Genomic DNA, 13,446 nt, shown 5'->3' on the forward strand with positions numbered 1-13,446 from the left:
ATGAATTATATAAATCTGTGTCAATAAAAATTGCGTTTTGAAGTAATTGATGATTCCTCTGAAGGGCAAGTTCCTGTTTTAAAGACGTCTAACTCTTTGCTGTAATGATTTAATTTTTTTACATTTTTTTTTAAATAAAGTTCCTGCTTTTTTAACTTTTCTCTTAGTTTATGTTTTCTAGGTGTATCAAAGATTGAATCTTGGTTAACGACTAATTTAAGACTCACCGGTAGGTCCTAGAACAAAAAATTCAACATTAAAATACCTAGTAGTAAATAGTAGTATATACGTGATAGTACTCTGCGAAGTCCACGTTTTGTACCGTACATGTCAGCTTTATCAAAATGGTTTGAACAAACCACATTAGATGAGGATGGCTGTCGTTGTAGTTCATTTCAGCTCAGTCGCACAGCAGCTACCTATTCTATCTATCTCCTATTAAAATATTCGTTGGAAACCTAAAATCATGATATTTAGTAGTAAAATATGAGTAGTTAATTCACAAATTTAAACAGACAAAAACGAGTTAAAAATTCATATTAACTTCATTTAGGTAAAACATAAAATCACACATAAATCACGCATAAATTACCGCGGTATAAGCCTTCTCAGCGTCGTCGGTAAATTGTATGCGAAAGTGTTGATTGAAAGGGTTGTGAAGGAAACAGATGAAAAAGTATGGGATGCACAAGCGGGGTTTAGAAAGGGAATGGGATGTACGGATCAGGTCTTTTCCTTGCGGTGCATAGCCGAAAAGTTTTTAGCAAAAAACAAAAAGGTCTATTGCGCGTTCGTGGATCTGGAAAAGGCCTATGATAGAGTGGTGAGGAATGAATTGTGGTCAGCATTGTCCGTGTACGGTGTGAGCGGCGCACTCATGCGAGCACTACAATCTCTTTATAGGGATTCTAGTGCTTGTGTGAGGATAAACGGGGCATACACTGAATGGTTTAATATCGAAAAAGGTATTAGACAGGGATGTGTAGCGTCACCGTGGCTGTTTAACTTGTTCATGGACAATTACTTGACAGAGTTAAAAGAGAGTTGAATGTAAAGAAGACGGAAGTGATGGTGTTTGAAAGAGATGAGGTAGTGACAGACTGTAATATCGTGATTGGAGATGAACAAATTGAACAGGTGAATGAGTTTGTGTATCTGGGTTCGAAGTTTACAAGAGATGGAAAGTGTGAGAGTGATATTGAAAGAAGAGTGAATGCAGGAAACATGGTGAACGGAGCTTTGAACTCCTTTATGAGCAGTCGGAAGGTGTCTAAAAAGGCTCGTTTGGCTGTGCATGAGGGGGTGTTGCTTCCGACACTCATGTACGGAAGTGAAAGTTGGGTATGGCAGAAGAGACATGAAAGCAGAATAAATGCAGTTGAGATGAGAGCGTTAAGAAGTATGATAGGAGTTAAACTGAGTGACAGGATGAGAAATAGTGAGATAAAGAAACGGTGTGGTCTGAAAGAAGATGTAGTGACAAAAATTGAGAAAGGTATGCTGAGATGGTTTGGTCATGTCGAGAGAATGAATGAAGAACGACTGACGAAAAAAGTGTATAAGGCGAGTGTGAGTGGAAGTGTTGGAAGGGGTAGACCTAGGCGGACATTTCAAGACCAAATCGGGGACGTCTTGAAAAAAGGCCAGGTCAAGAGTACCCTAAACCGAAGAGCATGTATGAAGGGAATAATGAAAGTGGATGAAGCGAAACAAGTATGCAAGGATCGTAGCAAGTGGAAAGAAGTGGTCTATGCCTACCCCTACGGGAAAGAGGCGTGATTATATGTATGTATGTGTATAAAATCACACGATAAAAAAAAAACACAATAATGATGTCCACTTTCTACTTAATTATTTTTCTATGATGGCCTACAATTTACTTACCCGCATTTTGGGCTAATGGAAATAAAAATTACTGGTAACACTCCCTCGGTACGTCATTTCGGGGCATAGAAATTATAAGTTCCGAATAACCTCAATATTATTTTGGAATAACAAAAAATATAAAGTTTTGTATGTATTTACGTGTGAAACGATATTTCTTCAGACTTTTTGTTCACTTTGGTATTGTTTTTGCACCATTTAATTACAAAAGAACGGCATTTTATAGGCAAAATTACTGTACGAGGCCTCGTGAGATACTAACGAAAATGAGCGTAGTTTGATGCATATGTGTGCGTGAGCGCGTGTGTTTACTTGCAGGAGCCGAGTTTTGTGGCTTCACTAACAACAAAGGCCGCGCATTATCTACTTTTTTTTACTTCATCTATGAGGGACTATTGATGTGTAATAAAAAATATTAGGTAAGGTATTTTTTTTATTTTATTTTATTTAGGAAACAAACAGTCCAATAATACAAAGAAAAAAAATCTCATAAAATTGATACATAAACCAATAAAGTTTTCAATAGTAAACAATTCATTAATAAGCTAAAAAGCACACATTAATAAGAAATAATCGATGCACATAGAAATATAAATAATTCAAACAGTAGTAAATTGAATAATTAGGTAAACATGTACGGATAGAAATATTTCATACAATTATCAATTAAATAATAAATAATTAAAAGATAATTAAAAAATAACAAATTCAGATATATATACATTAAAAATTAATCATACCAACATTAAAAATTAATCATACCAACTATAATACAATCATAATTAAATTAATTTATAACAAAATCAAACTAACCTACTAGAAATTCATGAATTATGTAAATAATTAATGATAAATTAAAAATTAAAAATTTATTGCATATCGTAATTCACTCCTTAAAGATTGCACTGAACAAGTAGCAAAATCAATGTGATGAAAACATTGGTTGATACATTTTACATGCTCTAAAAGAAAAAAATTATTCTGCGTATATTTGGTCCTAGTTCTAGGCACATAAAATAGGGACTGATTACGTGTATTTATTTTGGGACACCTAAATAATATATTACTTAGTAGATAAGGGGAATCAATAAAATTACGAAGTAACTTAAATAAAAATATTTGGTCTCTCTCCAATCGACGATTTTCTAAAGAAGGAATGTACGGGATATCTTGAATATGCGGCGAAGCTTTGTAACTTAAAAAATTTATAAATTTATAGTTAATTTTTTCCAATTGAGCAACATGACATTTGTAAAATGGATTCCATACAGTTGGAATACTGCATTCCAAAATGGTCTTACAAAAGAGTTATAAAGGAGAATAATTGTGCCGACATTTTTAAAATCACGTCCCACTCTCAACACAAAGCCAAGCATTCGGAATGCTTTAGCAGTAACAAAATTAATATGTGACTTAAAAGTCAATTTACTATCGATGTAAACACCCAAGTCTCGCACCTCGGTAACTTGTGTTATTGTCTCCTGATTAAGTTGATAATTAAAATTAATTGTGTTAGTCTAACGAAAAAAGAATAAGGAGCATTTTTTTATGTTCAGATACATAGAATTCACTGAGCAGTAATCACACAATTTTTATAAGTCACTCTGAAGTAGTATGCAGTCAGTATTATTAGATACACACCTAAAAATTTTCATGTCATCAGCATAAAGAAGTATATCTGAATTCTCGAAAAATTTATGTATATCATTTATAAAAATATTAAAAAGTAGAGGACCAAGATGCGAGCCCTGGGGTGCACTAGAAGAAACGGGCACAAAAGAGGAAACATGCCCTTTCACCGTCACTGCTTGGCTACGGTTATATAGGTAGGAAGAAAGCCATCGAAGTAGATCGCCATGTATACCGACTCTTTCTAGTTTATTTATCAATATTGCATGTGGTATCTTATCAAATGCCTTAAAATAGTCGGTATACACGACATCCACCTGGTAACCCTGATCCATGGCAATAGAAACGCGATGGACAAACTCGCACAAATTACTCTCCGTTGATCTCCCGTCCACAAATCCATGCTGCTGACTCATTAAGAAAGGCCTAAAACTCGGATAAATATTATCATACACATTTTTCTCAAACAATTTAGCAACAGTAGACAATTTTGAAATCGGTCTGTAATTTTCAACATTATGCCTATCACCAGACTTGTACACAGGAACAACGTAAGATCGTTTCCAAATATCAGGCATGATACCCGATCGTAAAGATATAGAAAACAAAAGCAGAACCGGATAAGCCAAAGATTTGTGGCACAATTGCAAAAAAATAGGTTACAAGCCATCCGGTCCTGAACCCTTATCAACATTCAACTGCCTTAACGGTAAGCTCAATACGTCCTAACGACAAATTACTTTTGGAAGACACATTACCTTGGGACCCATAAGAACTAGCAATGTTAGGCGGCGCTGAATAGACAGATTTAAAGTGTTCGTTAAAAAATATTTCTAATATTTCTATAAAAGTATTTACAATTAAAAATTACGAAATCCAATAGTTAATAAGTTTTATCACCAATCAGAAATGTATATTAGTTATGCTCTGCGTCTCTTTCCCGCACTTTATCCTCTCTTTCTGCGCATATCGCTGTCGATAACTCGTGCGCATCCAGCGTGACCAGATTTAGTAGATTTCTACTTTTTTGGTTGATTTCGAGGTACCGGTAACACGGTAAGTAACGGAGGAGGTAACGGTAGAATTCACGCTTTTCAACTATTCTGGTACCTTTTTTCTTTCATATGCCAAACCTCTCGAAAAAATGCGGGGTATTCTCCTTATCATCGAATGGATTGTAACCATCTCTTTCTAATATTTGAGTGTTATTCGAGAGGGAAAGCTGTTGAGGGAGTGCCACATGCATTGAAAAAAATTGATAAAGCAGGTTTATCTTTAATTTTTATTCTTTTCGTAACCATTCGTGCCGTGAGCCAGTGATGTAAAAGTTAAATACAGATAAAATGATTTTAGTGTATAATCTTCACAGCGGTGTAACACAACAGTGAAGAATAATAGATGTTTAGTATTTTATCGTTCTTTTGGTAGAATTTAGTAGTTTTTAAGCTTCTCAAGCAGTATTCGTTAAATGAAATCTGGTCACACTGTCGTGACGTCAATGTCATCTAGACGATTGTTCTTGGTTGTTCCAGTAGGGCGACACTTTTTTTGCTATACTTTGTATACCAAACTTGAATTTTTATATAAATTGGCAAAATTGTACGTCAAAATGAAAAAATTTAAACGTCGGAAACGTCGTAATTGTCAAATTTTGACTCGAACAATTATTTCCTAACCGCCATATTATATTGCAACCACCGAGTAACCACGCCCGGAATTTTGGATTTTTAGTTTTTTCTGCATATATGTTTTCTGAGCCCTAATACTTTATTGTGAGAATATTATTCGTCGCTTCTAGGGATTTACTATGGGTTTGTATTTGAACCTGAATCATTGGTCTTTTTGGTCGAACGAAGTAATTTTGCTTTTGAAAATAAGTTCTTAATATCTATATCAACAGAAAATAATAGTATTTTATAGTTATACCTATATTTTTATTACTTATACTATATTTTTCTGTTTTCATTCCTTTAGAAAATACAGTGAAACGTAATGTGAGATATCAAAAATGTACTACTTGTGGTCTAAAGAGGACCCCTGGACTGGAGCCAATGTATTTTTGAAGAAGTTTCCACTTGATCCAGATCGGTTAGTGTAAATATTACTATGCTCTGTGGTGTTAACAATAGAACAATACAATATTTAAATAAATTCTACTTGTAAATAGCTAACTGTAGTAATAAAGTAACATTAAAGTATTATACATACTTATGTATACTAGAAAACTAGTTGTAGACTATGTAAAATTTAAACTTTTAATTTAAATTGACGATTAAAATTCTACTCTCAGGTGTCATTCTTGGGTCAAAGCAGTTGGGAATGAAGACTGCTTACATACCCGTTAAAAAATTGCATGAAATTAAATATTTGTGTGGATATCACTTTAAAAAAAAGTATTTTAATACAAAGGGCAATAGATTAATTAAAAATGCTATTCCAACATTAAATTTGCCACAACCATTGGATGACAGTCTTTTGGTAGATTTTCCTTTATATGGTGAAGAAAAAGAAAAATCTCAAGTCTTGAAAGGTGCAAATTTTTTTTATGTGTTTATGATAATTATAAATTACATTACAATTATTTTTTCTCAATGTTCTTGTTTAGCTATTTGTCTAGCCTTATTTCTGGTTCATAATATGCTAATTGATGTTTATGATAAATTCTTTTTTATTTTCTAGTTTTCAAGATATAACAAATTCAGAGAATGTGCAATGGAATGAAAATATTTTATCTAAAAGTGAGTAAACTACTTTATTATATTATATTTATTTATGTTATGTTGTTAGAAGTAACAAGTGTTTTTAAGAGGTACAGCATCTTGTTAGTTCATGTTTGGTTATGTAATATATTTTTAATGATGGATAAAATTAAGATTTTTATTGTTAATTAAATGAACTTACTTATAATTTTAATAACTTGCTGTTGCAAGTCTTATACATTTTTAATAAGTGACAAAAAGTTTTCTTGAAAACAATGTCTTGTTGTTTCAAAAACTCTGTCTTACTAAGTATGTACTGGAAATTTAAAAAAAAAAAAAATAAAGATGAGATTATATAAAAGCCATACAAATGTTCACAATTGTACTGTATAGAAAAAGATAATTTTTAAATATATTTTTTACTGATAGTGGCAGTACAATCTCAGTTGTAATAAATATCATATAATAGATTATTGTTAGTCAATGTTCTAAAAAATCATCTGACATATATTTAATTTATTATTTATACATTTACCTAGATAATATTGGCCCTTAGATATCAGATATCTAAGGCTGATTGATATACATATCGCTGATAAAATGAGAGATATATGTAAAACACTTTCTGAGAATCTTTAATATCTTTTAACACATATATGCAACGATTCACAACATATGATACAAATGATCCAATGCAGTATAAGATTTTTAGTTTTATTTTTCTATAAAATGATTATGAATAACACCTTCGGAAAATAATCATTTTCATCTTCTATATAACAAGATAAGTAATCATTAACTTTAATTTTAAAATAAAATAATTTCATATCAAATCTATACTATTAGTATAAAGCTGAAGAGTTTGTTTTCTTGAATGCGCTAATCTCTGGACTTACTGGACCAATTTGAATTTTTTTTCAGTATTTGATAGCCCATTTATCAAGGAAGGCTAGGGCTATAGGCTATATATTATCACGCAAAGACCAATAAGAGTGGACCACCAATGAAGAATGTTTCAAAATCGGATTTTTTCCTTCTGAGACCTTCCCCAGCTAGCCCAAAGTAACTATTCCACGTGGACAAAGTTGCGGGTAGAAGCTAGTAGAAAATAAAATTCAGATAATTTAAGTGTGAGTAAATAATGGAAAATGTAAAAAAAAAAAATTAACAAGTAATAGATACTAGATATATTTAGATATTGTACTACTATTTTTCAGATGCTGAATACAGCTTTCTCCCTTTGCCCTCTACTTCGCAGGCACCACAAGGACTTACTTTTGAAAAAACACTAGGTAAGAATAACAAATGAAAATTTCACATTTTTGATTACATAAAACATTAACAAGTAACATGTCTACTAGATATAAGCATATAGCTAATTAGCATTTAATTTTATGACACAAGTTCACTTTATTATATAAAATATTTCTCTAACTGTATATGGTACTACATAGATAATTATAAGCAACTAAAACATTTTTATGTATTAATTTTTTTTTTAATGTTTATTTGTCTCAAAATTGAATTTTATACATTTAGATGAGTAGCCTGTTATTCCAGTTGTGCTGGTTCTATTTTCTGCTCCGGGGGTTGTAGGTTCGATTCCTGCCTGAGTCTGGGTGTATTACTATACATAATTATGTTATAATTTATATATAATATATATATATATATATATATGCATGTTGGTTGTTGTCTATAAAACAAGTGTTAAGTTGCTTACCTTAGGAAAAGACAACCGTGTGTATGTGTTAAAGATATTTATTTATTATTGTTCACTTTTATCAATGTAATTACAGTTTCCCAGAATGAATCAGTAGAAAATGTTAAAGTTCTTGTTCGCAACTATGAAAGAATTGTGGGAAAACCTAATAGAAATAGAGGTATAATTTTCAACAATCTTTTAATGTAGCAAAGAACGTAATTCAGTATAGTTCTTTGTAGCCTACTCCTTTTTAAATTATTTTTATTGAAATTATTTTCAAATCATAATTTACAACTTCAACTACAAGGGATTAAGTTGTGGTAGTTATTAATGTAGTTATGTGGTAGACTATGTAAATAGTAGTAGTTAGTATCTATCCATAATATATATATATATATATATATATATATATATATATATATATATATATATATATACACTGCAGGCCAATATATAATGCCAATATATATGTATATATGCCCTGAATATGGTTATAAAGAAAAAAAAAAACATTTATTCTGTTGCACATAACATTTATTACTATTACAGTGTGTTAGTTTAATACATTAATATAATTCTATGAAAATAAAGCTAATCCGAAGTGGTCTCCATTGGCTGCAATACACTTAAAAGTTGAGGCCAGTTATTAATAGAAGCACACACTCTTTCTATGGGAAAATTATTTATTTCATTATACCTATGAATAGCCCGGTACACATTTGACTAATATCAAGCATATGAGTCAAATCAATTTTTAATTATACTGCTTCAATAATTTACATTTTATAAATCAAAAGTTTGCTTAGTTTTGTTAAGTATGCATAAACATTAATGTTTAACAGTTTCATTTATCTATATTTTATACATTTATATATATATATATATATATATTTCGATATTATACTATTAAAGTATAGTATAGTTTAAAAAATAGAATGACAAAATAATTTATTTATATATAGCTCTTTCCTTAGTAATCAAATACATATATTTTATTGTTATAATATTTCAAGTAAATTGAAGAAAAAGGGAAAAAAATAATAATTACATTCAATGATTCCAATAGTATCATGCAATGGGCATTCCTTTGTCGTATACTTGTGTTATTATTTAAAGCAAAATTAAATACATATTAAACTGTAACGATCACTAATAAAATATATCAATATTAGCGTTGTTTAATATTGAAATAAAAATAATAAATGTATCTTAATATAATAAAAGCAATATTTTATTTTATAATATTATATTTAAGTAAAAATTTATGAAATTAAAGGAATAGATCACATTATACATAATATTGTATACTTTCAACACAAAAAAATGTATGTATAATAACAGGATTTTTTTTAAATTTCAGATTCTGCATTAACTGAACGTGAGAAGATCCTGCTGAGTCATTTGACTCAAACTAAATTAAGCTTAAAGCATTTGGCAGTCGAAATGCGAACTGTGAGGAAGACACTTATAAATTGTTTGTAGCTTATAACGATATTAGCGGGGTCCGCACTGACATGCCTAATAGAAATAATAATGATGACATTCAAGTTGTTGATGAGATAGTTTATCCTGTTTTGTCTTTGCCCAATGAAAACAATTTCTTTTTATATAAAAATGATTTATGTAACTTTTTGGAGCAGCCAGTAGTATATGTTAGTGGTTATTTAGCTGCAAAATTATTAGATAGAACGAAATGTCAGAAATGTAAAGATTCGTTAAAAGTTGATAAACCAGTAGACAACTTAAACAATTATATTAGTTTTAAAGAATAGTGGAAAGATTCGAGCTCATTGTGCTTTCCTTCTAAACCTTTATGTCATTTTGTCAACAAGAGCCAAATTCATTTCAAAGCTATTATATCTCAGGACTTACAAATTAAAAATATAAAGCAGTAGACTAGTTTGCAATTAAGTAATGAGCATTTTATAGAAAAAAAAACAAATCAATTAATTCATAATCTTTGTTTATTATTCATTAGAAAATCATGTAAAGACAAAAATATACAATTAGAATAATGTGATCAAGACAAAGCTTAGATAACAATTTTTAAGATTCTTGTTGAATAAATATTCAAAAAATATAAATATATTTATATTGTCAGTACTATAAAACAATGTTTGTAGAAAACATACATATTGGCAGTTCTTCTTGACATCTAATGTCTTTGCAATGTTTTTTGTTTTCCAAGTTTTTAAATGTGTATATTTTAGCTTAGAAACAAAAAAAAAAAATTCCGCTGTGGCTTCGCCAACATAGATTACGCGATTTTCGCTATTTCGTTTTCTTCCATAATCCGCTGTTCTTTTATCCACATACCATTAAATGGCGTACATGGAATTGTAGCATCCCGTGAAAGAATTTTTAAAATCGGTAGTACTTTATGGAATTACCTACTACAAACATTTAATAATACAAAAATAAGAATTTAGAAGATTACTCTAAATATGTTCTTATTATGTTTGTAAATCATTATGTTTTTTATCTGTATGCCTAGGATCATTATATAACGCTTTTCAGAATTGTTTTTACTTAGATAATATCTGTATATATATATATGTTATGTTTGTTTGTTATTTACTGTATGTCGGATTTTTACATATGTAACGTTTAAAAATTTTAGATTTTTGTGAATATGTTATGGGTCAAATTCATCGTCTTGGTTGTTATTGATTGATAATTACTGTTTTGCGAGATCATTTCATTTGTACCACTTTTTAAGAGTTGATTTTTTTGTGACTATGCTATGTTAAGTGTTAAATCATGTTGTTTGTTAATTTTTGATAATTGCTATTTGTTACTATTTAAGTTTTTTTGTTAATATTTTTTTTTATGCTTTAAAATCATCTTTTTTGTTATTGGCTGACAATTACTATTAGAAACTATTTAATTTGTTTTGTAAATGTTTGTTATGCTTTTAAATCATCTTTTTTGTTATTGTTACTTATAGTTCCACGGGTTGCAGGTTCGATTCCCGCCTGAGATTGAATGTACTACGTGTATTTATATATTTATATATATATATATATATATATATATATATAAAATATATATATATATATATATATATATATATATATATATATATATATATATCTATATATCTATATATATTATTTCTGTTTATTTATTTCAAAAAATGTACAGTCAGTTGTTACCTGTAACACAAGCATTAAGTTGCTTAACATAGGAATATATGACTGTGTATGTTATAAGATAATAATAATAATAATAATACACTTTATTGTACACCAAAAACAGAAATAATAAATATCAAAGAAAAAGAAAAAAAAAAGATATTTATTTATTTATATTTATTTATTTATATTTATTTATTTATATTTATTTATTTTAATTTGTTTTATAAAGAAGTTTATGTTATGTTTGTAAATCATCTATGTTATAAGATTTATATTACATTTATTCATATTTATTGATTTTAATTTCTTTTATAAATAAGTTTATGTTATGCTTGTAAATCATCTATGTTATAAGATATTATATTATATTTATTTATTTTAATTTGTTTTGTAAATAAGTTTATGCTTGTAAATCATCTATGTTATAAGATATTATATTTATTTATTTTAATTTGATTTATAAAGAAGTTTATGTTATGTTTGTAAATCATCTATGTTATAATTAAATATTAATTAATATCTTAATAATTAAGAATTTGTTTTGTTAACATGTTTTTTTTATGTTTTAAATCATTTTGTTTGTTATTGTTTGATAATTAATAGTTGTTATTATTTAATTTGTTTTGTAAAAGTGTTTGTTATTGTTTGATAATTACTATTTAATTTGTTTTGTAATGGTGGATTAAGCTCCGATCCTTCTCCTACTTGAAGAAAGAGGCCTAGAATGTGCTGAGAGCTGTGGGATGTATCGCAGTATGTTTACGAAAATATAAAATTTGTTTGTTAGCTGTTGTGATCGACATGCCTTCAATAATGTAACTTTTTTGTATAACAACTTTAAATTTGAAAAGACTACCGAGAGTTTTGTCCGGCTTTTTTTCCTCTCGGCCTACACTAGGAACATTAGGTTAAATAATTTGTTGTAATATTTATTTTATAAAGCCGATGACATAATAGATAGGTGATCTCTACCGAGACACTAGTGATCAGGGCAAAATAATATGTTTGTAATGTTTAATTGTAACAATTACCTTCATTTTTGTTTAAAATGTAGATTTTTTCGCTGGTTAAGTGTAGTAGTACCAAGAAATTTAGTAGTAGTGTAGTATATACCAAGAAGTTTTAAATATACATTATATATATACAAAAAACCTTTTATTTTAAATAAAATTTATAAAATTAAGAACCCTGTGCTCAAAAAGTATCGATAAGTTTATCGACTAATTTATCGACCTTTTTTCCACACTATTATCGATTTCCGGTAGGATAACAGTAACAACACTATGCTTCATTATTACCAATTTAACGAAAAAAATAGAGCTCAACCACAAAGTTGGTACTTGAAGTATAGCAAAACCTTGAACCCGGAGCTCGACCGTGTCTATGGAGTGACACCTCTTTACTTATATACTCTTTGGGTTGTTCATATTTATATACAGTAAATATTTCTTGAAATACATTTTATTCAGAATGTTAAAACCAAAAGCGCTAACACAAGTCTTAAGTCAAGCAAATACAGGAGGCGTCGAAAACACATTGTACATATTGTTACAATTTTATTAAACAATTGGTAAATCTATCCCAATTTCATTTCGTTATAATAAAATTTCAGATTATTGAATCATCAGGGTGCGCTTTTGGCATATTCTGGATATAACGATAAAGATGCAAGAGTTACTGCTGCTATTGCAAGCAACGTATGGTCCGCATATGAGAAACATGGTAGAAATGTTTTTAAGGAAGATAAGTTACATTTGATTTTAGTAGATTGTGCGAATGGGAAAATAGCCGTAACTCAAGTTGCAAATTTACTTCTATGTCTATATGCAAAGGAAACAGTAGGTTTTGGCATTTTAAAAGAAAAAATAAACGCAATAGCTCAGTACTTGGAGGGGCCCCTTAAGCAAGTCGCTAGTTCATAATGAGATTTATACAAAAAGATTATCATAAAAATAAATTAATTAAGAGTAAGTTACAGCTAAATGTTTAAAATTTTAAAACAATATATTGGTGTGTCAACTATTTGTTATTTTGTTTAAGTTGTACTAATTTCATTCTTACTATATTAATGCTTTGTATAACTGTTACACAAAAAATTTTGTGTTACAAAATGTATAGCTCTTTTTTCTAGTAAGTATTTTGTAAATAAAATGTTTAGGCTAAAATTAGTGTTTTCTAAATTTCTAGATATGTAAACCCCATTTTTCAAAAGCTGACTGACTAGCAAATTCAATATCACCAAACCTACACTCAAGCTAGAGAAATGAATTTTGTCAGCATGACTGTTTTACAAAATTTTTATTCAGTTTAAACAAATAAAGAAAGTGTGAAATTCTCCTTTCAAGGGAAATCTATTACTATTTAAGTATTAGGCTATCTTTTAGCACAATTA

General features: G+C 29.1%; 1 protein-coding gene across 1 annotated transcript; it reads left to right on the top strand.

Moving 5' to 3' along the window:
• Positions 1-4,969: 4,969 nt before the first annotated feature.
• On the top strand, positions 4,970-13,219 carry LOC123656910 (ragulator complex protein LAMTOR2 homolog). The gene is made up of 3 exons (XM_045592523.1): positions 4,970-5,035; positions 12,473-12,592; positions 12,667-13,219. The coding sequence occupies exons 2-3, from the start codon at positions 12,525-12,527 to the stop codon at positions 12,974-12,976; spliced, it is 378 nt and encodes a 125-aa protein (XP_045448479.1). The 5' UTR covers positions 4,970-5,035; positions 12,473-12,524; the 3' UTR covers positions 12,977-13,219.
• Positions 13,220-13,446: the final 227 nt, after the last annotated feature.

This window comes from Melitaea cinxia, chromosome 10 (assembly GCF_905220565.1).
Source record: "Melitaea cinxia chromosome 10, ilMelCinx1.1, whole genome shotgun sequence".
Classification (NCBI taxonomy): domain Eukaryota; kingdom Metazoa; phylum Arthropoda; class Insecta; order Lepidoptera; family Nymphalidae; genus Melitaea; species Melitaea cinxia.

Excerpts from the sequence above, each read along its gene's own strand:
- LOC123656910 (XM_045592523.1), top strand. The coding sequence starts at position 12,525 with ATGTTAAAACCAAAAGCGCTAACACAAGTCTTAAGTCAAGCAAATACA. Across the intron at positions 12,593-12,666 it reads GGAGGCGTCGAAAACACATT|ATTATTGAATCATCAGGGTG; the intron begins GTACATATTGTT and ends ATAAAATTTCAG.